The sequence below is a fragment of the Lycium ferocissimum genome, chromosome 1 (genome assembly GCF_029784015.1).
Source record: "Lycium ferocissimum isolate CSIRO_LF1 chromosome 1, AGI_CSIRO_Lferr_CH_V1, whole genome shotgun sequence".
NCBI lineage: Eukaryota > Viridiplantae > Streptophyta > Magnoliopsida > Solanales > Solanaceae > Lycium > Lycium ferocissimum.
Window position 1 is genome coordinate 2751185 of NC_081342.1, and position 23313 is coordinate 2774497.

Below are 23313 nucleotides of genomic sequence, written 5' to 3' on the forward strand. Positions count from 1 at the left end.
AGGGATACATCTGTTATACTTAGACCAACATGGTAATGTTACATCTTTGCCGGGAGAGGTGGATCATTCTTATTCTCCGTTTCCAGAAGAATGTTCAGCAGGGCATAAAAGAGCAAAGTTGATTTGAATTTGTAGGTTTGTTACTCAATTCTACAATATCATGTGTACTTTTGTTGCAACCGAGTGAAAGAAAATCTTACTTGAAGCTGTATTTGGTTTACATTTAGTGTTGCCCAAGGTTGAAGGAGCTGAATCTCTCTGATTGCGAGCACCTCAGAAAACTCCAAAGTTCAATGGTGCACGAACTCTTGAGACTTTGTGGCTTCAAGGTTGCTCAAGTCTGGCAGAGATCGATCCATCAATAGGAAATTTGGTCAGACTAATTGTTCTATATTCGTCTGGGTGCAAAAGGCTTACGGAACTTCCGAGCAGCATATGCCAACTAAATTTCCTTAAAACCTTGGAGTGCTTCAGAATTACATGAAGAACATGAAATTTGACAAGAAAGATGAGCAGTTCTTATCAATGCTAGATCCATTTGTAAGATTATTGGGTGAATGCTTGAACTCAAAATATGAGAATTTCATGTCTGCCACACTTAGGTGCTTATCTCCTCTGGTGAGGCTCCCTTTGCCATCACTTGAATCTCAGGCTGAGAAGATAAAGAATTCATTACTGAATATTGCTCAAGGTTCAGTAACTTCCAGTAATCCATTATTGGAGTCTTGCGTTAAGTTGCTAACAGTGCTTTTGCGTAGCACTAAGATCACACTTTCTACGGATCAACTGCATATGCTAATCCGGTTTCCTCTTTTTGTTGATCTTGAAAGAAATCCCTCTTTTGTGGCTCTCTCACTGTTGAAAGCAATAGTGGTGACTAGTCAAGTTGAATCAATTCGTAAGAAAAGCAGCCAAATTTTGCTGCAGTTTTTTACTGGACTACCATATATCCGAGAAACGTCTGAAACAGCATCTTGATTTCTTACTTTCAAACTTAAGGCAAGGACATAAGGGCACAATCAATTCTTTCATTTGGTAAATTTTATAGATGGCGACACCTCTGTAACAATGGTTTTTATTTTTTGCAGATATGAGCATTCAACGGGGAGAGAGGCCATCCTTGAAATGCTTCACGATATTATAATGAAATTCCCAGTTAGCATCATAGATGAACAATCTCAGACGTTTTTTCTGCATTTGGTGGTTTGTCTGGCGAATGATCGTGACAACAAAGTTCGTTCAATGACTGGCACAGTCATAAAGTTACTTATTGGACGAGTCAGCCCCCGTTCGCTCCAGTCAATTCTTGAGTTTAGTCGATCCTGGTATCTGGGAGATAAACCTCATTTATGGAGTGTTGCAGCACTGGTAAAGGAATGAAAATTCCAAACTGCTATTTTTTCAACCATATTATGCGCGATTAGCTTGATCGGGGTGTGGATAGAGGAGCAAGTTTGGAAATACTGAAGAAGGACCATTTGTTATTCACTTTTTAAACTTTAGATAATGTATGAACAATGAATTAAGTAACAGGAAGATGGACAAGTTGACCTCAACTTTTTTTCATAAATACAACTTCTTCCTCATCAACAATAGAAAACATTGTTTCAAGGCTTCGTAATTTCTTTTACAGGTTTTGGGGTCACTCATTGAAGTACTTAAAGATGGTTTCCAAAAGTATATTGATAGCCTCTTGCCTGTTTTGAGAAACATCTTGCAATCTGCTGTTAATGTTATTACAAATAAGCAAGTGGATATACCCAATGATGCAACGATTTCATCTTGGAAAGAAGCATATTATTCACTGGTTCTGTTTGAGAAGATATTAAATCAATTTCCTAAGTTGTGCTTCAGAAAGGATCTCAAGGTATTTATCCCTTTCTTTTAATCTTTTGTTAGAAATTAAAGTTACTATACTACTAGGTACCAACTGATTACTTCAGTAAATATGAGCATTTTTTGCCTTCCATCCGGACTTATTCTATTGGTACCAACTGTTTGATTGCTTTTTGAGACATTGTTTTGATACTTCATAGCACACATTGAATGTTTGTCTCTGTAGAATGACAAAAAATAACAATATTTTCTGTTTCTATCCTTTATTTCATTAGTGCTGCTGTAGTAGATGGATATCAGATTGCGTTAGTGCTGCTGTATTTCGTTATTTTAGCTACAACAACAAGAACAACAACATACCCAGTGTAATCCCAAGTCATCCGTAATATGTCCAACTTAGTATATGTACGAGGACTTATGTGTAAACCACTGGGCCTCATTTTGGTTTGTGACAGATTTAAGTAATTAGTACTTCCATTGTGTGGCTAAAAGCACATTGGTGAAATTGCTTTGGGCCTCAAACTTAGGCAGCATGCCAAAAGATAGTTTGCAACTACAAACTAGGTGTAAAGTTAAGAAGCATTTGAGAATCAAGTGCTTAAAGTTTGTAAGTATATACCGGGGAAAGTCTATCAATTAAAGCAAAATATACTGGGGAAAGTATGTTCCTGCAGCTACCATACTCTCATCTCCAGATTGCCGATAACTTGTCCTGTTTTGTAGATAAACTTATTTTGTCTCATATTTGGTTTCTGACTAATATTTTACTTGCATCTCATAGGATCTGTGGGAAGCAATCTGCGAGTTGCTTTTGCATCCGCATCTGTGGTTGCGCAACATATCAAACCGTCTTGTGGCTTGCTACTTTGCCACTGTGACCGAGGCTTGTAAAGAAAACCTTAAAGGAACTTATTATTTGATGAGGCCAAGTAGACTTTTCTTCATAGCTACTTCTCTTTGTTGTCCGCTGAAGGTGCTGCAGACTGATGATGCTGCCAGTGATCTCATTACTCAAAATCTTGTCTTTTCAATTTGCTCCCTGCATTCATTCTTAGGAAGAAATGAATGTAAAGATCGAGACAAGTTCTGGTCCACCTTTGAACATGATGAGCAGGGTCTTCTACTTAAGGCTTTTCAACAGCTTGATTCAAGGAAAGGGAAAAACATCTATTTATCTCGTCTCTGACCTTAGCGGTCAAGAAGATGAAAGCCAGCGCTACTTGGTCATCTCCTATTTGCTTAAGACAATGGGGAAGATTTCCCTTTATGTGGAGGATATGCAGGTGGGTGGCTCTGTTTGCTCACTCTAAAAATTTCTTAGCCTAGTCATTGCTATGGAATTCACTTTCTCGATTTTTCAAAATATAATATTTTTGGCCTTACTCTCCCATATGTTGTGCGAGGAGCGACTGTCTCATGCTGTGGAATGTGTGTCTTCTTTTGCAGATGAAAATTATCTTCAATTGTTTTAAATCAATTTCACCAAAGCTTATAGATCAGAATAGATTATTCCCGTCTAGGTGTGAAAAATTGAGCATCATATGCTGTTGCTGTTGGCGAGGTTGATTGCCAAAGCTTTGCATATCATATGCTGTTGCTGCTGTACAAAGTTTGTGAAGGATTTTCCGGAAAAGTTATATCAGGTATGTCACTTCTACCCAAAAAAAAAAAAAGGACAAAAGGATACACTTGGTTTTGAAAAAAAGGCGCGGATCCATGCATTCTGTCTGTCAGGAACTTCGAGCAGTCTAAGTTCCCGTCAAGTCATTTCCCCGCAATTTACAAAATGCTCTTCACCTTCTTCTTGGTTCCGAGTAATTAAATGTATATATAATGATTACATTCGCACTCTATCTACAGATGACGTGAAACAAATGGCTGAAGAAGTGCGCGGGAGCATAAGCAAAGTTATAGGAGTGCACAGTTTTGTCCAAATCTACAGTCATATAAGGAAGAATCTCAAATCCAAGAGGGATAAGAGGAAACAAGAGGAGAAGGTGATTGCTGTGGTTAATCCAATGAGAAATGCCAAGAGGAAGCTGAGGAATGCAGAAAAGCATAAAGCACACAAGAAAAGGAAAATGATGGCAATGGAGATGGGAAGATGGATGTAGTTAGTTAGACTGTGCTAGGTGTGAAAAATTGAGCATCTTCAACACGAAGAAGGGCGTGTTCCATCTGGGAGTGAGAGTTGGTGTCAATCTCACGCCTTGTCATCAGATCACAAAGTAGATTTTGGGGCTGATTTCGCCCAGAACCCTCTGCAGCCCGAGGCAGGCCTCCCCTAAGTAGGCTTCTATAGAAAATTATTCATTAATTTATTTGATCAACTTTTTCATTGTATAGTGCTAGTAGTTGCACTAAGCTTAGTTAAAGAATGGAATCTGTATAGTGAATATAGTGGCCCTTTCATTAACCTACAATGCAAGAGAACATTGTAAGTGATTGAACAGTGTAATTCAAGGAATTTAAGTAATGGGGAATAGTCTTGGAGAAGAGTGTTCTTCCTATTTTTGGAATGCAAAGGAAGAAACAAAGGTTAAACATGTGGGTTTACTTGGTTTATTTCACACTCACTGAATGGAAATAATGCAATTGGAATTAAAGATCTTATCTTTTTAGTGTTAAAACTGTCATCAAATGATATTTGGCAAAGATTACATGACAACAGACTCTAGCAAGTCCAGAAACAATTATCACATCAGTAGCAAAAGACCCACTATTCCAAAACAATAAAATCTGAAAACATTTAATTTTTTGGCAATTAAAAGATTTTATTAATTACCTGTGAGAATTACAAAACCAGGGGAGACTAATCCAGATCTGCCCCTCTCAGAATAACACAGAAACATCACCTACCAGTGTCTACTCTATACCACCTCATTCTAGACACAACTCCTACTACAAAGAACTAACATACTCATACAGGACTCTATTGTTTCTAACTCTAATAATAATACATAGAGCAATCCTCAGTGAGTGCACTAGATCCTCTGCAATCCTGCATTTGTGCTGAAATACTCTTCCATTTCTTTCAATCCACACATCATATACCATAGCCGCAAACCCAGCTTTAAGAAGCTTGCATCTTGCACTCTATCCTTTGTTCCTTTCTAGCAATATAGTCCATGCTATGCATAAGGGGCTGTCCTCCAAAGCTTCTTTTGTCTCCTATCAATTCTCTGTGTTTGCCAAATATGGAGTAGCTCTCTAAAATTAGATGGCATTACCGATTGAACTTCAAAAATGCATAAAAATATAGATCAAATCTGCCAAGAAAAGCTACAATGAAGTAGAGCAAGTGATCCGTCGATTCCCTAGCATTCTCACATAAAAAGCACCTGCTGCAAAGATGAACTCCTTTCTTCTGCAGCCTATCCTGCGTTAAACATGCTCCGGGAGCAGCAAGCCAGCCAAAACAGGCCACTTTGGTTGGTACTTTAGTCTTCCATATCATTTTCCAAGGCCATTCTTTATCATATTCCACTGAAAGTTCTTGTAGCTTGTCATAGCATGCCTTAACAGTGAATGTTCCATCTTTCCCTGCCATATACCATTGAGAATATTCCTTGCAATAATCTATGTCACATTCTGCATTTTCTGCAAAAAGGAGGCAGCTTCTGTCATTTCCCAGTCATTAAGCTCTCTTCTAAATTGAAAGCCCCATCCTGAGTTAGAAATGCATTCTGCCATTAGACAATCCTTATTTCTGACCAAATTTAATAACGAAGGAAATATGTCCTTAAATAGCCCATCTTCACACCATTTATCTGTCCATAGCCTATCTTAGCCTAAGTTGTTTTGACTTTTGATACTTTAACATCAGGCATATTTAGGTACTTTGGCCGTTTGGTATAGAGAATGTCTGTTGCCAATGTATCAAAAAGTGGGTAAGTATTTTAATTTCTCTCAGATAGAGAGAAGGTCAATAAATCCACTTTGAGCCAATGTCCTGTCAGGAGAAAGTTAAGTCTATTTTAGATTTTTTTTTCGGTGGCGGTGGACACTCGCATTTCATACAACGTTATAGCGGCAGTTTAGACCTGCCGCAATATGCTTACAATTTGTAGTCTATAAATTTTTCTTTTGAAAACACCATCTCATCAGTACACAAAACTTCATTAAAATTTGGAAAGATAATCATTTAAAAAAATGAGCTATTCATAATTTTTAGGGTTAATACACTTTTCTTTTTAGTCTATCTAAAAAAGAATGAGTTGTCGAAATTAATAAAAGTTAATCGGTTATATATTTTTATATTTAGAAATAATTGAAATTAAAACTTTCCCTTTTATCCTTAATGAAATGATTTACAGCCAGACAAATATCTATAATTTATTTTAGACCACAAGTTTCAAAAATATTTCGTTCTTTCTTAAACTCCGTGCCTAGTCAAACTACGTCCCATAAATTGGGACGGAGGGAGAAGAACGCAACAATCTCTGTTGCTATATATATATATCGTGAAGTAGTTAGTTTTATTACTACATAGTTGTGAATGGGTTGGGAAAGTTCACATAATTCAACATCAACTTACGTTAAAAGGAGGGGCAATTTTAAGCTCAAATTTAATGTTAAGGGTAATTATGGTCTAATAGGTAGAAGGAGCACAATTTTAAGCAATTTCAAATACATTAGAGGCATGTTTGACCCTTTTCCGCAAAATGAAAAACACATATATTGTATAAAACGTGAACCAATGATACGTATAGAGTTGTAAAAGTTTCCCAATTGAAAACAATAACACCTAACTGAGTTTAGTTTGGTCATCCTTATTTCGACTCTTATGTGCAAACGCATTATATATATCTCTTGCAGATACTTACCCTCGGATAGATTCCTCTTATTTTATAATATAAAAGAGATATAATCCTTATCTACAAGAGTTAATTAGCATATAAGAGTCCTAACAATCCTAACGTAATTTGTTTTGGCTAGGTTTCCTCTATAGTCCTATAAATTCTTGAGATATTTCATAACTTTTATCATTGAGAATTTCAGTGCTGTGAAGGGTAACAAACACATCAACAAAAGGAGAATTTAATTAATAGAATCAAATATTCTTTTCTTCAACAGGTAAACCTTGTTGTTTTTTCGTTCTAGTTATTATGTAATTATGATATATGCATAATACTGAATAGAACATGGAAAGAAGAAGAAAGTCTTTAACTTAATTCTTACTATCTTTAACTTAATTCTTACTATTCTGAATTATTAACTTTATGCCATATTTTCCAGCAATATTTAAACAAAGGAAAGAACTCTACTTGTGTAGTTCTTGCCCAATAGATTATCACTACAGAAAGGTATTCGCTATGGACATATGCTGTAGCTAAATAGCGAAAATCTGTTGCTGATCCTATTTAACAACATATTGGCTATGGACTTTTTAACAAAAAAATCTTGTTAGTTACTGGCCATTTAGTGACAGATTAATGATGAATTTCGTAGCTAGTTCCTATCTTCCTTTTTTTTTTTTTTTTTTTTTTTTTTTTTGTGTAGTTTTGGCGAAAAGAAATTTCATTAAATGAATGTTGATGGATGAAAATATTTTTGACAGTGATGGAAGAAAAAAGTGTGGATGCAGCAGCAATGGATCACATATCCAAATTGCCAGAACCAATTCTGCAGAAAATCATGTCTTTCCTTCTTGTTAAATATGTTGCACAAATGAGTACATTATCCAAGACTTTGTATGGTGCTTCGAGTTCCCTCTCATACTTAGATTTTGGTGATGAATTTCTCAATCATAAATATTTCCGCCCTATACCAAAATTAGACATACCAAAGTTTGTGAATATTGTGGATCAAATTCTAGTAAATCGGCAGAAGAAGAAGATTCTATACAGAAATTCCGGCTAAAGTTCCCACGTTATCATCTAAGCTGGAGCTCTTATATGCATAATTGGATAAAGACACTCGTCGCGTGTAATATCAAAGAGTTGATTTTCATGTAGAGTACTCACCTCGTGATGATAATTACTTCCCTTTGCCCGAAATAATGTTTGCTGCTCAAGAACTAAATGTTCTTGATTTACGCGAACTTAAGCTGGAATTGCCCCATGATGGCATAAAGTTTTCATCTTTGCGAAAGTTGAAGCTCTCTCGCATGTTTTTGGACGAGCACTTTATTCGAGCTTTATGTGCTAGCTGCATTTGTTTAGAGGAACTAACTTTACATCAATGTCGGGGTCTTGCCAGTTTTCAAATTACTGGACCCAAACTGAGGAGTGTTTGGTTGAATCAGTTTTTTCATGAAATCAAGACGTTAGATACCGTAGCACCTAATCTTGAAAATCTTCACATCGCGGGCAATAGTCGGGACCTGCTAGAAGCAATTAAAATATCTGCTTGCAAAGCCTTGAAAAGTTTGCACCTCAATTGTGTGGGTGTTACTGACGAACAAGACATTTTTTCAAGCCTATCCAATCTTGAAACCTTGCACTTATTCCATTGCAATGCATTGAAGACAATGAAGATGTCAAGTGACAGGCTCGAGTGTCTTGTAGTAAGGTGGTGCAGAAATCTTATTGATGTTGAACTAGATACTCCTAATTTAACAATTTTCTCATATACTACTCATTATGATCCTCAATTGCCAACACTCAAATTGAAAGCTTCAATGTTGCTAAAAGTTCAGCTCGGATTGTACCCGGCACAGAGTACATGGTTTGATAGTCATTGGTATTCTAAGCTCTTGAAATTTCTTGGCAACTTCAATCAGTCGAAGGCTATTGATTTATCGTGTGACAGTGAAAAGGTGATAGTTATACCCAAAGACATGAGAAAAAACTTGGTTCCTCCCTTGTATGGTACTGATTCCTTGCATATAGAATTTGTGTGTGTAAAAAATCAAAATTACTCAGTTGTGGACGTTCTTGATAGTTTGCTTTGGATTTTTCCTCAACTGAGTACCCTGTCTTTCTCCCGGTGTACAAAGTTGAGTACCCTGAAGTTTATATATCATGGCGATGCAATAGATGAAGATTATGAGAAAATTTGTTGTGCGTCTCTACTTCTGAAACGACGTTGGAGGCATAATAAGTTGAAGGAAGTCCAGATGGAAAACTTTGAAGGTGCGGAGAAACGGAAGTTGAGAAATTATCTTTCACTTATGATAATTTCTCGGATTCTCCAACAACGCCGACAACGTATCCGTGCCAGTTCCCCCAAAAATACACAACACACGCACATGGCGGTACTTTTGAGGAATCCGAATAATATAAGGTACATCAGAGATGATTTGACGTTCCCCAACAACTGCAGCCTTTGAATCTTGTGTTTTATAGGACTTTTACTATTACTAACAGTGGGGCCTACTCTTTCTTTTTCGGGTTATAACAATGTTGGGATTTTTTCTGCATCTTACTATTGTTTATACATTTTCATAATGTAATAGGCTCATTACATGAGTTGATTTATGATGAGTATTAGATTGAAGTTTTCTTAAAGAAAATCATTTGCTCGTGTCATGGCAAACTCTTTCTTTGAATCATCGAAATAAGCAATAATACTATTTTGGCAAAAAACATCATCTACACGAATTTATATCACTATACCTAAATAAGGCATTAGTTCATTTTTGCCACTTGAACTCAAATCTAGCAGTCGACCTTCAATCAATTTTTGTCCAACCAGCTCATAACAAAATATTAGACCAATCTAAGGATTAACACAACCAAATTGATTGAGGAAATTAAAAGGAAACCCAACGACCAAGCACTCTCCCCTCCCCTAAAAGCGGAGGTTGAAGAAAGCGCCATGTTATCGAGGACATGTCTGAAGAGTAGGCTAGAGCCCTCTAAGTTCACCACCCTACCAAGTATTTTTTCAAAGCTCGTGGTACCAACTCTCAAGTATTAAAATTTGGCAAAGAGGTAGAAAAGAAAAAGTTTTAAGGGACCAAAAAAGAGCAAAAAAAGAACATACATGCAAAAAAGGCGGGGATTATGGGAGAAAAAATAATAAAGAAGTGGCTAATGTAATTTTGAAGCGATTTTTTAAATTCTAAAAATCACAAAGTGTAATGGACTTTGTTTCTCTCTAAACCAAAAGTATACCCCCAAAAATTTCACCTCCTTTCTCTCTTCCCTCTCTTTTCTCTTCTCATTTCTGCAGCTTTCTGCGGAAAAGAGAATTTCTGCAAAGAGAGGGAGAGAGAAAGCGAGAGAAAATACGAGGACAAAAAGAAAGAAAGAAATTAATTTTTTTTTTCTTTACAAATTTTCTTGCAAGTCCAAAGCAAAAAAAAAAGAAAGAAACAAAGAAAGAAGGAAGCTGGTTAAAGAAAGATTGGAAAATGTTTAAGGGATTCAAGATTTTTAACAATACCCCTATAAAAATCGACCCTTTATCTTAAATCTACCAGTTTTTATTTTTTTGGATAATTATTGGTGGCTTAAGGTATTTATCCACGTTTCCTCACATGCAAACAAAAGCCAAGAATAAGGTTTGAGTTTTGTGTTTGTTTTTGTTTTGCTATGAATTTATTTTTCTTGTAGGTAATTGAGAATTTTGTTGTATTTGTTTTTGTCATATGCAGGGTTTTCATTTGCTGGAAAGAATTGGCTTTTGAATATCAAGAAATTTTATATGATCATTCCTCTCCATTTTTAATAAAATGGAGGGAGTATCTGATAATGTTCATGGAGTTATATTAGCTATATCATCCAGTATTTTCATTGGGTCCAGCTTTGTTATTAAGAAGCAAGGTCTAAAAAAAGCTGGTGAAAATGGGAAACGAGCAGGTTTTCTTTTTTCCTTTCCCTGTGTACATGATTTCTTTTATTAGCTTTTGCACCATTTTATGTCTATATAAGTTGTTGTTAAGTACTTAAGTTTATTGGTTTCGTTAAGCAATGGGGTAGTTTTTTTTTTTTAATAATCGAGAAATCCAGAGAGCATGTCGAAAACAATTCGAAACTCAATGGATAATGGGGTTGTACCCTTCTAAGCTTAAATATCATATGTTTGTCTGTCGCATGATTCGAACACGTGACATGTTCCTAACCTAATGGAATAGTTTATTTATGTCAATTATGGGCATATGCTTTATCCTTGTGGGGATTGATTATTTTCTAATTATGTTTTACTCATCCACATGCTTAGGCTCAAGGATACACTAGCATGATTATGTTGATTGTGACAATTTTGGTATAGTTGTAATGCCTTCATTGCTTAAAAATTTTCCCGTGATAATTCCTTCATGGAATATACTAACTTGCATGTCGTATTTACATCAAACCAAGCAATTTAACCATCAAAATCACAAATTGATGAAGTAACAACAACAAAACATACCCAGTGAAATCCCACAATGTGGGTCTGGGGAGGATAAAATATACGCAGACCTTACTCTACAATGTAGGGAGGCTGTTTCCGAAAGACCCTTGGTTCAAGAGAAAGCATGGTAAAAAAATGATGAAGTAAAATTTCTGATATTGCTGTCAATGAAGATTTTGCCTGTGCGTAATACCATATTCTTTTAAAGTTTCTTCTGTTTTTTTGTTGAGGCTAAGCGAATTGGTCCTGTTATTATGAATTACCAATTATGTTGAATTTTGAACAGGTTCAGGAGGCCATTCCTACTTGTTGGAACCTTGTTGGTGGGCTGGAATGTTATCTAGTAAGATACGTAATTTGTACCTTTGCCATTTATTCATATTTAAAATAAAAAATAAAAAAACTTTAAGCATGATTTTGTTGAGCATACAACCCCAACTTTCTCGGGATTGAGGCGTAGTTGTCATTGTATGAAATCTTAAGCATACAATGTTTTTGTCCGAGAGAACCTACCTGTATTATGGAACACAAAGACCTTTGAACATGCTTTAGAAGAAGAAAAAAAACAGAGAATGTCATGAAAAAGCTCTTGAATAAGTTATCTTAATAGTCTGATATACCATATATGAACTTACCTGTGAAATATTCACAGTATTATTATTGATCAAAAGCTGATTCCATACTTAAAATTCGAGGTGAATCTACGATTTAAAGGTGGATGTAAACTCCTCCAACGACTTCAAGTTAATATATACAATACTAACTGGGTTCACAGTCAAATATTTGTAAACATTTTGTGGATTTCTTTTATAAATATATGGTCGGAACAAAACCTACTGGGTTCACATGAACTTATACCTTATAGGCAAGGTCCGTGCCTGCTTAAGATCTATGAAGAGCTCATTAGATATACATATGTAAGGTTATTCAACAGAGAAATGCAACAGACAATTGTCAAATGTAACTAGAACTTATGGACAGGGGTTAAAGTATTTCTATCACATTAATATCTACAAAGACCTTGACTTAGAGAAAAATGCATGCAGATGATGGAATGATGTAATTGCCAATTTTAAACAAGTGATCAGTTCAGTAATTTCTAGTTCCAGAACATTTTAGGAACAATGGTTGTTTCATTCACATTTAACGCTAATCTTCCGACTTGTTGTAGTGATTATTGGAGAGGGAGCTAACTTTGCTGCTTATGCATATGCCCCGGCAATACTTGTGACACCCTTAGGGGCTTTAAGTATGATTGTCAGGTAAAAATGTTAATAAAAGAAACTCTTTTTAGCTATGTCGCTCAGACTTTTCAAAACTGTTGCCGTGTCTGTGTCGGATCCTCCAAAGATGCACTAATTTTGAAGCATCCGAGCACCTAACAACATTTTTGAAGAGTCTGAGCACACAGCTCTATATATAGTTCAACGCTGATATAACTTTCATGTGCAGTGCAGTGTTAGCACATTTTATTTTGAAGGAGAGGCTGCATATCTTTGGTATGGTTGGTTGTCTCCTCTGCGTGGTTGGATCTGTCAGTATTGTCTTACATGCCCCATTAGAGAAGAGTATCCAATCTGTCAAGGATGTCTGGTATCTAGCAACAGCGCCAGGTATATTCAAGGTTATTGCCATTTACATGCTTCCATTAGTCATAGAGGCGGATCTACGGCGGGTTTTGCCGGTTCAATTGAATCTATTACTTTCGGCTCGAACTATGTACATCCCAAATAAGTTGAAGTCGGCTATATGGATCATCACTTCTCCATATAAGCTCACTCATGTCATCATCATCATAATTCATACCAAATAAAAGTAAAAATGGAAAATAAGTTAAATACATATAAATAATAATATTAATAATTACTCCCACCGTCCCAATTTATGTGAAGCTATTTAACTCGACGTGGAGTTTAAGAATGAAAAGACGACTTTTGAAACTTGTGATCTAAAATAAACCATACATATTTGTTTGACTATAAATCATCTCATTGGGCAAAATGAGAAATTTAAAGTCAATTTTTCACTAAATATAGAATGGTGTCATTCTTTCGTGACTGAATAGAAAGGAAAGAGTGTCACATAAATTGGGACAGAGGGAGTAATAATATTAGAAGTTCTATGACAAGACTAAACCCTATTCCATTAGTAGATATCACCTATAGGATCTCTTTTTCTTCCATTGTGCCTTTATCTAAGTCCACATTGATCCCACGAAATTGTAGGTCTTTCGAGAGAAACTCGTCCTTTTCTAACACCTTCACTCACCATAATTTTACACCTACAGACTAGTGCATATGTAGGTTGACACAGGTTAAGTTACTCGGACTCTTCAAAAGTATTGCCGCACCCGTGTTGGATCCTCCTAAGATACACTACTTTTGAAGGCCACGCAGGACATGACCAAACCATCTCAAGCAACCTTCTCTCATTTTATCCTCAACGCGTGCTACTTGCACCTTCTGAAACATGTCGTCATCTTTAATTTATATATATATTAAATATATTATATACATATAACAAGATCACACTCATTTTGAACCCATTCACTTTAAACTCTAGATTAGCCTATCTGAATTTTTACTAACATACAAATCTTCCACATATCAGCATTTTTACAAATTACAAACGAGATACATGCTATCTTCCTTTTGCATCAGCATGCTTTGTTTATATGAACTAACCAAAAGGTTTTTGATAAGGACAGGGTTCCTCGCCTACGCTTTCACAGTTCTGGTGCTGATACTTATCCTTATTGTCCGGTTTGTGCCTCATTATGGGCGGTCGCATTTGGTTGTCTACATTGGTATCTGTTCTCTTGCGGGTTCTCTAACGGTCTGTTATTCTCTTTCATGTACTGTAGTAGTCCATGTGTACATTTCATACATCTTATTATCTCATGGTTGTTTTTTTATGGTTAATCAGGTTATGGGTGTCAAAGCAATTGGAATGGCTATCAAGCTCACATTTAGAGGACAAAATCAATTCAAGTATTTTGAGACATGGTTTTTTATAATTTTTGTCCTCATTTTTTGCCTTTTGCAGCTGAACTATTTGAACAAGGTATTTTTTGCATTCCCTTATAATTTTAGAGTGTTCTGACTTCTGAGTATAGTTTAATTTCCAATAGATGTTGATTTGGTTTGATCGTGTAGTCATACTTCTCATCTTTCATTTCACCCAATATTAGTACCTTTTTTGCCTACTTTTGGTAAAACAATATCAATCGATCAACTACTTCTCAATCTCAAATTAGTGGGGATAAGCTAAAGGATCAAAACTAAAGAGTATATTTAAGGGACTGTTTTGAACCTACCCCAAAACAATAAGGGATTTTTTTTGGTCATTTCCTCTGTATATTTCACTCTATTCAGGTCCTTAAGTATTTACAGTATTCATCATAGTTATACTACTTTTAAGCTGACCATCAATCAACTGCAACCCTTCTCTTTTATCCGGACTTACACTGTCCTCAAAACAATAATACTGACATTTTGAAGTATTAAGTAAGAACTAAATTTCTAGTTTAGGTCTTTTCTTGACTTAACTTTCATACAACATTCAATAAGGTTGTTTTGCGCTTCGTATAAAATTCACAGAACTGCATATCCAGTGATTTTTAAACACAAAGTAAGAACATGACATCTGAAAGTTCCTTAAAATTTCATAAGAAGCATGAAATTTTGAATCTTTCTTCCAGCTCTGGTGACTGATGAGATTAAATTGCAGGGCAAAATTCGTAATTTGTAGTTTACTTGGATTTATGTCGTCTCATCTTACTCAATACTTGCTTCTTCTTTTTTAATATATAAATGTTTGCATGACTATTGTATGTTATGCAGGCACTTGACACATTTAATACCGCTGTGGTTTCCCCAATATACTACGTCATGTTTACGACACTGACCATTGTTGCAAGCATGATAATGTTTAAGGTAAAACAACATAAGTTTTCTGGTTATTACTATTCAGAACTCTTAGTTTATCAATTTCCATTTCTTTGAGATAAGGATTTATCTCGAAATGTTGAGAAGATGAACGTCTGGAGCAAAAAAAAAAAGAATATGCTAGTTGAATTATTGGCTTATCTATTTGCTAATGAGTACTCCCTCATCCCAATTTATGTGATGGTGTTTTGACTGGACACGGAGTTTAAGAATGAAAGGAAGACTTTCGAAATTTGTGATCTAAAACAAGTCAGAGATATTTGTATGGCTATAAATCATCTCATTAAGGGTAAAACGCGAACTGCAAAAGTTAAATTGTACTAAATATCACTCTTTTCCGGACTGCTAGAAAGAAAAGTGTCCCATATAAATTGAGACGGAAGGAGTATTTTTTTCGCCCTTCTTTTCCATTTGAAAGTTCTATTCCAAACCTTCTCTAATTTTGGTGATACGTTTTGGGATTCAGGACTATGTTCATCAGAATACGACACAGATAGTTACAGAGTTATGTGGTTTTGTAACTATCCTCTGTGGTACTTTTCTCCTACACAAAACCAAGGACATGGGAAGCAATCCATCCAAACTATTACCAGTTCTCCGTCCAAAAACAGAAAATGATTGTAAGCAAACAAGCGAAAACAACAACAACAACAACAACAACATACCCAGTGTAATCCCTCAAGTGGGGTCTGGGAAGGGTAGAGTGTACGCAGACCCTACCCCTACCTTGGGAGATACAGAGGCTGTTTCCGATAGACCCACGGCTTGTAAGCAAACAAGCGAAACCACAAAAATTACAGTTGAGGTTTGAAGTAAAAATGGTGTAGAAGTTTTGATTTGTAATTGCATCATCAGGAGAGCATAAGGAAAATGACGACGCTCATAAAGAAGGAAGACAGAAGCATTTCTTATCGGATAAAAACAGAAGGAGAAAAACTTAGAACTCTCAAAGATGTGACGGTTTTTGACAGGTTGAAGCCAATGCTTTACTAGGAGGAAATTTCGATATCAATCTCTTTTTATTTTGACTTTAGAAATATTTTACAGTGTGGATGCTGATATCGAATATTGATATGCTTCTTCGACTTATATACACTGATAATATGAGAAAAGGGCTCGAATTGTTTTGTTCTAGCTAGCATTTCCTTATGTATAAGGTTACAGCCTGTATCAAGCTTTTCTTGTTACTTTGTCTAGGTGGTTTTCAATGTCTTCCACTTTTTTCCTTTTTTTTTTTTTTTTTTTTTTTTTTTTTTTTTTTTTTTTTTTTTTTTTTTTTCTGATGACCAATGTCTTCCACTTCTTTTTGGTTTAAGTTCTTGTTGTATTTGTAATAGATGGGTAAAGTGGTGTTTTTATAGGTAATTTACATTGATCCTTTTAATGCAATATGGGTTGTGTAGGTCATGAGGAATCTTGAGGACATCAAATTGATAGTTCCAAGTTATGTTGCTCGGACTCTTCAAAATTGCTGCCGCATCCGAGTCAGATTCTCCAAAAATACACTACAATTGGAGGATCTGGCACACACCGGACGTTATTTTTGAAGAGTCTGAAGGTTGCAAGTGCAATTCAACAACCATTGACAAGTTTTTGATTGTAGTAACCTGTTGATAACAGCATAAACTTATAATATGACAACAGAAATCAAGATAATTTGTTCAAGTCTCGAGCACCAACATATCTTGGTCCAAGACCAAACTTTGTTCTCCCCCTCATTTGGTAATTAGGGATTATCTTAAGGAAAAAGGTCAAATTTGGCCCTCTACTGCTTGAAAAGGATCGATTTTACCTTCCGTGATCCTATCCAAGCAAAAATATCCCCGCCGTTACCTAATGGTTCAAATATACCCCTCTTCTATTAGGGCTGTCCAAGGTGGACACCCAATCCCACGTGGTACTGACATTTGGATGAGGTGGACGCCACGTGGCATGCCACCTCAGCGCCCCAAGCCCCCAACCCATTTTACCCTCCCACTCCACTTGTTCTTCCACCACTAGCATTTCCTTTCCCTCCACCACCATTGTCATTGTTATCACCAACAAAACTCTAATCAGTCATCAGTAATCCCCCTTTTAGATTTCCAGAACATCATGAGAAGAAAATACCATTTCTATTGTAAAAATTATTCTTCAGGGCTGAATTGGCCTTTCCATATTTTATTTAGCAGCCTTTTTTAATGCAGTTTTCATCTTTTGACATCATTTTGGCCTAAGGAGCATTTTGTGATCACTAAGGAGTACATTCAGAGATTTCATAGAAGATGTGATAATTAAGGACTTCTCGTACGAGATGTCATATGTTCCAATGATCAGAAAAAACAGATAAAGCAACCACCTAGAATAGCAATATTTGGCACTTTTTGACCCAAGGTAATCCTGGAACGGACACTAACTTCTACTAGTTAACAGCAATATTTGGTCAAATACATAACGCTGTCTTACTGGCAATTCCCAATAGCATGCCAGATTTCATGACCAAAAAGTGAATAATTTTTTCCTTTTCAGACAAATTGTGAAGGTTTGCCCTTAAATTGCATCTTTAGAAAACCTAAATATCAATGACAACTATAACCAACATCCCAATTTGGACTTATATTCTACAAAGGAAGTCAGCAAGAAAGTGGAACTACAATTACACAAGTTTAAACATGTGCCTTTTAACCAGCATTGTTAGAGAACCAAGGAGTCGATAATAGAAGAATAGAACAAATTAGAAAAAGTTCACTAAAAAGATGATGGTATTATATAAATATATCAAAAGATTTTATTGAACAATGGCGACATAAAAACTTAAAGGCTGAGAACTCTACATTCGATACTGGTTACATTAAAAAGGCGATATACGAAACATTATTCAAATACATAGGCTCTGAGTAGAAACCTAATATCAAATAATAAAAATTACAAGTCACTGACCTTTACAGTTGTTCATATCTTGCAAAGCTATTTATCCATCTACAATAAATTGGTCTTCTTGAGCATCTTCTTCAACCCTTGCATCACCATGAACCATACCATTGACATGGTGCAAGTTTTGCATCATTTGTGAAAGATAATGGTTGCTAGCACCCGTGTGATCAGAAAGCCCGGTTGGATGACCAGTCCACTGAGAAAAAACTCCGAGCAGCTGACTAGTAAGATTTTGTTGCTCGTGAAGTATCCGAGTCTGGATCTGGCTCATTTCAGCTCGATGCTGACCTAACGTCTCGTCAATCCTCTTCTTCCATTCTGATCTCCTCTTGTGTATTCTTTCTTCCCGTTCTCTCTCGAATATAAGTTGTTCCTCTCTTCTCCTCCTTTCCCGTTCCTCGCTTTCCTTCTCCATTAATTCCCATTCTTGAACTCTCTGTCTCTCCAACTTCTCCCTTGCTTTCTCCCTTTCCTCCCATTTTCTCTCACGCTCTTGTTGGTGTTCCATTCTAATATGTTCTCTCCTCTGCCTCTCGCGATCCCTATCGGCCTCGCGCTGCTCAAACCGAGCTTCCATTTCCTTTAATTGCGTCAACTGAGTTGCAAGAAAACCCCATGCCTTCTTCGATTCCACCCCTTTTAGTATCTTCTTCTTCTTTCTCGTATCAGTCTCTGTTGGCTCGATGTTTTCGTAAACAAATCCATCATCCGCATCTTCCTTCCTCCTGATACTACCAATGAAATTCTCCTCTCCTTCTTCCCCATCATAATCAAACTCCATACCTGTAACACCATGATCATCAACCTCATTAATACCTCCCGTAAAATCACCGTCCCCAACATGACCTAGATGCCCAAATTGATCAAATCCCCCACCATTTTCACTTCCATCTCCTACAACCGTACAATTGAAGACAAGTGTATTCACATCCCCGAAAACTTCCTTATACCTTAAGAAATTCGACCAATGAGTTAGCCCCTCCATCCAATCAACCTCCTCCGACTCGTCCCCAGAGTTTGGCTTCTTAATCTTTTGCTTCACTAGTGAATACTGGTGCCTCATGTTCTGAACTTTAGTGGACACATCTTTCCAAGTCCATTGCCATGGATATGTGATCGGATCACGAACATGGTGCACAGAATTTACATGTAAAGCAATAGGTCTATACTTTTTTTCCCTAGTTTTCATCTTAGCTAAAGTTCCATCACATAACATCTCACCATACTTATCAATTAGAGTTCTTTCTTCTGCCTCAGTCCATTTTTTCCTTCTTGGTTGTGGCATCATCAAATAAATCTAACTCCACTACTCAATTCAATAAACTTTAAGAAGCTAAAAATCACACACACAACAACTTAAATACATTAAATAGAACTAACTAAACTACTCAATTCAACAAACTTTAAGCAACTAAAAATCACCTACACAACAACTTAAATACCAAAAAAATCAAACTTTTTTCCTTCTTGGTTGTGGCATCATCAAAATCACATACCCAAAACCCCAAATTGCAATCTTTACCACAAATCCATAAAAAAATCAAATCAACACTACAAATAACCCAAATTTTTTCCAAGAAAAGCTAATGGGTATACCCAAAATCACAACTTTTTAGCAAAAATAACCATTAAAATTCAAGGAAGAATATTGCCATATATGTATAAATAAAATCAAGAAGTGTGATAAAAATCTGACCTTTACAACCAATAATAGGCTTCTTGAATTGCGAAAAGTAAAGCAGTGAGATAAAGGGAAAATTTTTTTATGCAGAAATTTTAGAGAAATATGAGAAGGACAAAAATGGAAATTGGGTTTTTGAAGGTTTTGATTGGATGAATTGATTTCTGCAGTTAGTAGTTGAACTGTTCAATGAGCAGACATCAGATTACAAGGATTCCAACGAGCTGAAAGAGGAATCATTTGTTGAAATTACTTCATTGCCCCTATTTTTCCTTATTATTGTGCTCATAGTATTTTTTTTTTTTTTTAATTTGATTTTTATAAATAGTTATAATAATAATTTAACCCCCTTCCCCATGAGTTCCCCATTTTTGCTGGGATCGTTTGGACGCGAATTAAGTTATCCCGGTATTATAGTTTTGGGATTATAATATCTGAACTAATTTATCCCATCTTGCAGGTGGGATAAAATAATACCGAGCTTGATGGGGTAAAATGGGTTACACAAGACTGAGTTTGGGATAAAGTTTATATCTTATTTGGTTGAAGGTATAAATTTATACCTTCAACCAAACAAGATATAAATTTTATTCCAAAGTTAATCCCGAGATATCTCACCTTATCCCGCGTACCAAATGACCACCTTCGATTTGGAGGTGGAGAGTGTTTACCTTTTGAGCCCCTCTTTTCGATCGTTTTAAGATTTTTTATTTTTATTTTTTTATTTTATCACTGTGTTTGATGTTCATTTTCTTTTTCGTATTAAAACTATTTCTCCAGACTTCCCCATAAATATCAAAATAAATCGACATTGGGACTATATCATTTTTCAACAACATCAAAACTAGAAAAATTGCTTCCAAACAGTTCGGAACATAATTTCAATTCCACGAATTCGAAAAGCAACAGAAAAAAGAACTAAAACACAATTGTCTTATGCTAAGTAATACATGAAGTAACTTGTGACGTAGCAATAAAAACAAGACATGTAAGTGGATCGACTCATCAAACTTCCAGAAACAAAAAAGTCATGTGGAAAATTAACGCATCATCCCAGGCATCATTCCGCCACCACTTGACATCATCCTAACATTGGGCATCCCCCCTTTGCCATTAGCATTAGCAGGGGAATTAGCAAAATGCTTAGCAATCTCAGGATTTTCTTCCATAATCTTCTTGATTTGATCTTGATTTTGAATCTCATCACTTGTTGGTAACCCTTTTTGTTTTTGTTTTTGATCAAACATCATTTTTTCAACGGCTGATCTTGTCTCTAAGTCCAATTCTGATAGCCTACTTGGCTCTGGCTCAGCTTTTTGTGTGTCAATTTCAGGTCCATTTTTGAACAAACTCTTCCACCAATCAGATTGGTTCCTTTTAGTCATGAGAATTGTCACCTGTTTCTGATCTTCTAAACTCCAGAAACATTCATCAGCTTTCACAGGTTCCAGAAGTTCACCTTGTTAGGAAAATAGAATACTAAAACGTAAGAAGAAAGGCTTCGAAGCAAATGAAAGCACCTTTCATTACAGAGATATTACTCGTATCCCTAGTATGAATTTAAATGTTAAACTCATCAAATTTAAATTCTAGGTCACACTCTTACTTACACACTTTTCAAAGAAGACATGATTTTAAAAAGTTGAACCAATGGTATCCAAAATAGTCTATCTACTAATTTAGTGAAACAGAAATGTCCATTTAAATGTAGAACTTAAATTTGTATTTGTATTCATATTTGAAGTCAAATTTCAAAATAAATACCGAAAGTACCACGTATTTTGATATATAAGCCTTCTAACTCATTTGTGCCGTTCGAAGTGACGCAAACCCAATTAATATATATTTAGTGGTGGATCTAGTAAAAAAGGTATGATTTCAGTTGAACCAAAATATTTTAACACGAAAGTTAGATATATATGTAACAAATCATTAAAATTTCAACAAATATTAAATTCTGGATCCGATTTGTATATATAAACAAACTATATACCACACCTTCAACAATTGGTGGTTGATTTTTGAGACCAACTTTGATGGAATTGTTCTTGATATCCACAGCTAACAATCTTGATTTTGTGCCAGCTGGCACTGAGACATTAATAGTAACATCTTGAAGAGTTTGTCCCCATGTATAATTCTCCATATCAAGCCCATTAAATTGATTTGGCTTTAATTTCTTATTTTCTTCTTCTTTTGGTTCTAAAGAAGAAGTGGTCGATTCTTTGTGGGGTTGTTCTTGATCTTCATTTTCTTTATTTTCTTGTTGTTTTTCTTCTACAGGCTTTAAGGCTTGTGCCTGATTTTCTCCTTCAGTGTAGTCTGAAAGAATTGCCATTTTTTGGTGATGAAAATGAATGAGTAAATTAAAAGAGGAAAGTCAGTGAATTGGTGTGAAAATTTGGTAACATAGTGTATTTATAGTAGATTATCAGAGAAAGAAAAGGAATACTCAGTCTTAATAACAACATGATGCCGTGAGACTCGTGGCTGATTGAATTGTAGCCTAAACTAAACATCAAACTAAAATGTCTAGTAAAATCCTTAGTTCTCTATTACTAACGACTACCGAGGATTGTGGTGGTGTGATAACTAATAAATGTTCCTTCAATATTGGTTTTTGGTTTGAGCCTGGATATAGAGTTGTCACCTGCCTTTGTTAGGGTCACTTACGTGGAAATTCCAGATGCGAACTCGGGTCTAGTCCGACCTCGATGTTGGTACAGAGCACCAAGTGGAAAACCAAACGAATGACTAGTAAAATACGTAGTTCTATATTAATTTTATGGATTTCAATTATATAGATTTAATTTGTTTTTGTTAGGGTGCGCTTTAATTTATCTTAGGGATTTTCCTACGTGAAATCCGAATTTAGTCGGACCCTCAAGTGAATATTGAATGCCAGGTGGGAAAAAAAAAAGTATACTTAAATCCAGTGTTCTACACAAATTTTATGGATTTAAGTTATAAAGCTAGGTTGATTTTTCACCAAATTATCGATTGATGCGTAGCATAGAGATTTACTTATCATTTAAAGGTGATTTGATTGCATTAACATTGTTTACACCATCAATACATAGAACGTAAACTCTAACTCCATTTTTTAGAAGAAGAAGAAGAAGAAGAAGAACAACAACAACCCAGTGAAATCCCACAACGTGAGGTACGGGGAGAGAGTGAGACACGACTCTACCAAGGTAATTTCGAAAGACCCTCGCTCAATAGAAAGCATAAAAGCATAAAAATAACAAGAGGTCAGATAAGGCCAAGAGAAGGAGAAAAATATTCCAAACGAAAAATAACCCACAGGATTTGAGTGAGTTATAAGTTTTCTTGAAACACGCTCTCAGATCACTTGAAGATTTTGACCATACCATACACATTAGGACAATCACTCGTATATTCCCCAAGATTTTCTTCTAAAACTGTATATTTATAGTACTTGTATCTAAAGTGGTGTGGTTTTTAATTTGTCTCGGTAGAATTTTCCGTTAACCGTATAATTGTATACCGGTCCGGTTCCAATATTCCAAAAATTTAAAAAAAAAAAAAAAAAAGGAAAGTCAAGAAACCGTTAATGGATATGCTGTTGCCAAACGGCCATTTTGTTAATTTTTGGCCCCCAAATTTTTTTCTTTTTTAACACTTTAACCC

The 23313-nt window shown here is 35.7% G+C and overlaps 4 protein-coding genes across 9 annotated transcripts; 3 read left to right on the forward strand and 1 right to left on the reverse strand.

Moving 5' to 3' along the window:
• Positions 1-4332, forward strand: LOC132056269 (U3 small nucleolar RNA-associated protein 20-like). Of its 6 annotated transcripts, none has more exons than XR_009414760.1 (7): positions 7-691; positions 831-999; positions 1089-1368; positions 1634-1867; positions 2618-3119; positions 3283-3479; positions 3697-4332. XR_009414760.1 is itself a non-coding variant. In XM_059448465.1 (4 exons), the coding sequence occupies exons 2-4, from the start codon at positions 1126-1128 to the stop codon at positions 3020-3022; spliced, it is 882 nt and encodes a 293-aa protein (XP_059304448.1). In that variant the 5' UTR covers positions 7-999; positions 1089-1125; the 3' UTR covers positions 3023-3397. The 6 variants fall into 6 exon arrangements, 1 of the variants encoding a protein (XP_059304448.1); XR_009414762.1 differs by having other exon boundaries at positions 7-618; XR_009414776.1 differs by lacking the exon at positions 831-999 and having other exon boundaries at positions 1-135.
• Positions 4333-4470: 138 nt separating this feature from the next.
• On the forward strand, positions 4471-9273 carry LOC132056010 (uncharacterized). Its single transcript, XM_059448088.1, has 2 exons — positions 4471-5267; positions 7397-9273. Exon 2 carries the CDS (start codon positions 7838-7840, stop codon positions 9107-9109), a length of 1272 nt encoding a protein of 423 aa, XP_059304071.1. The 5' UTR covers positions 4471-5267; positions 7397-7837; the 3' UTR covers positions 9110-9273.
• A 580-nt stretch (positions 9274-9853) lies between these two features.
• Positions 9854-16757, forward strand: LOC132056184 (probable magnesium transporter NIPA2). Its single transcript, XM_059448306.1, has 9 exons — positions 9854-10285; positions 10379-10583; positions 11405-11461; positions 12290-12380; positions 12571-12731; positions 13826-13953; positions 14044-14181; positions 14961-15053; positions 16469-16757. The coding sequence occupies exons 2-9, from the start codon at positions 10457-10459 to the stop codon at positions 16610-16612; spliced, it is 939 nt and encodes a 312-aa protein (XP_059304289.1). The 5' UTR covers positions 9854-10285; positions 10379-10456; the 3' UTR covers positions 16613-16757.
• Positions 16758-20512: 3755 nt separating this feature from the next.
• Positions 20513-22067, reverse strand: LOC132067878 (protein BOBBER 1-like). The gene is made up of 2 exons (XM_059461271.1): positions 21658-22067; positions 20513-21118 (listed from the first exon to the last, which is right to left on the reverse strand). Exons 1-2 carry the CDS (start codon positions 21995-21997, stop codon positions 20700-20702), a joined length of 759 nt encoding a protein of 252 aa, XP_059317254.1. The 5' UTR covers positions 21998-22067; the 3' UTR covers positions 20513-20699.
• Positions 22068-23313: the final 1246 nt, after the last annotated feature.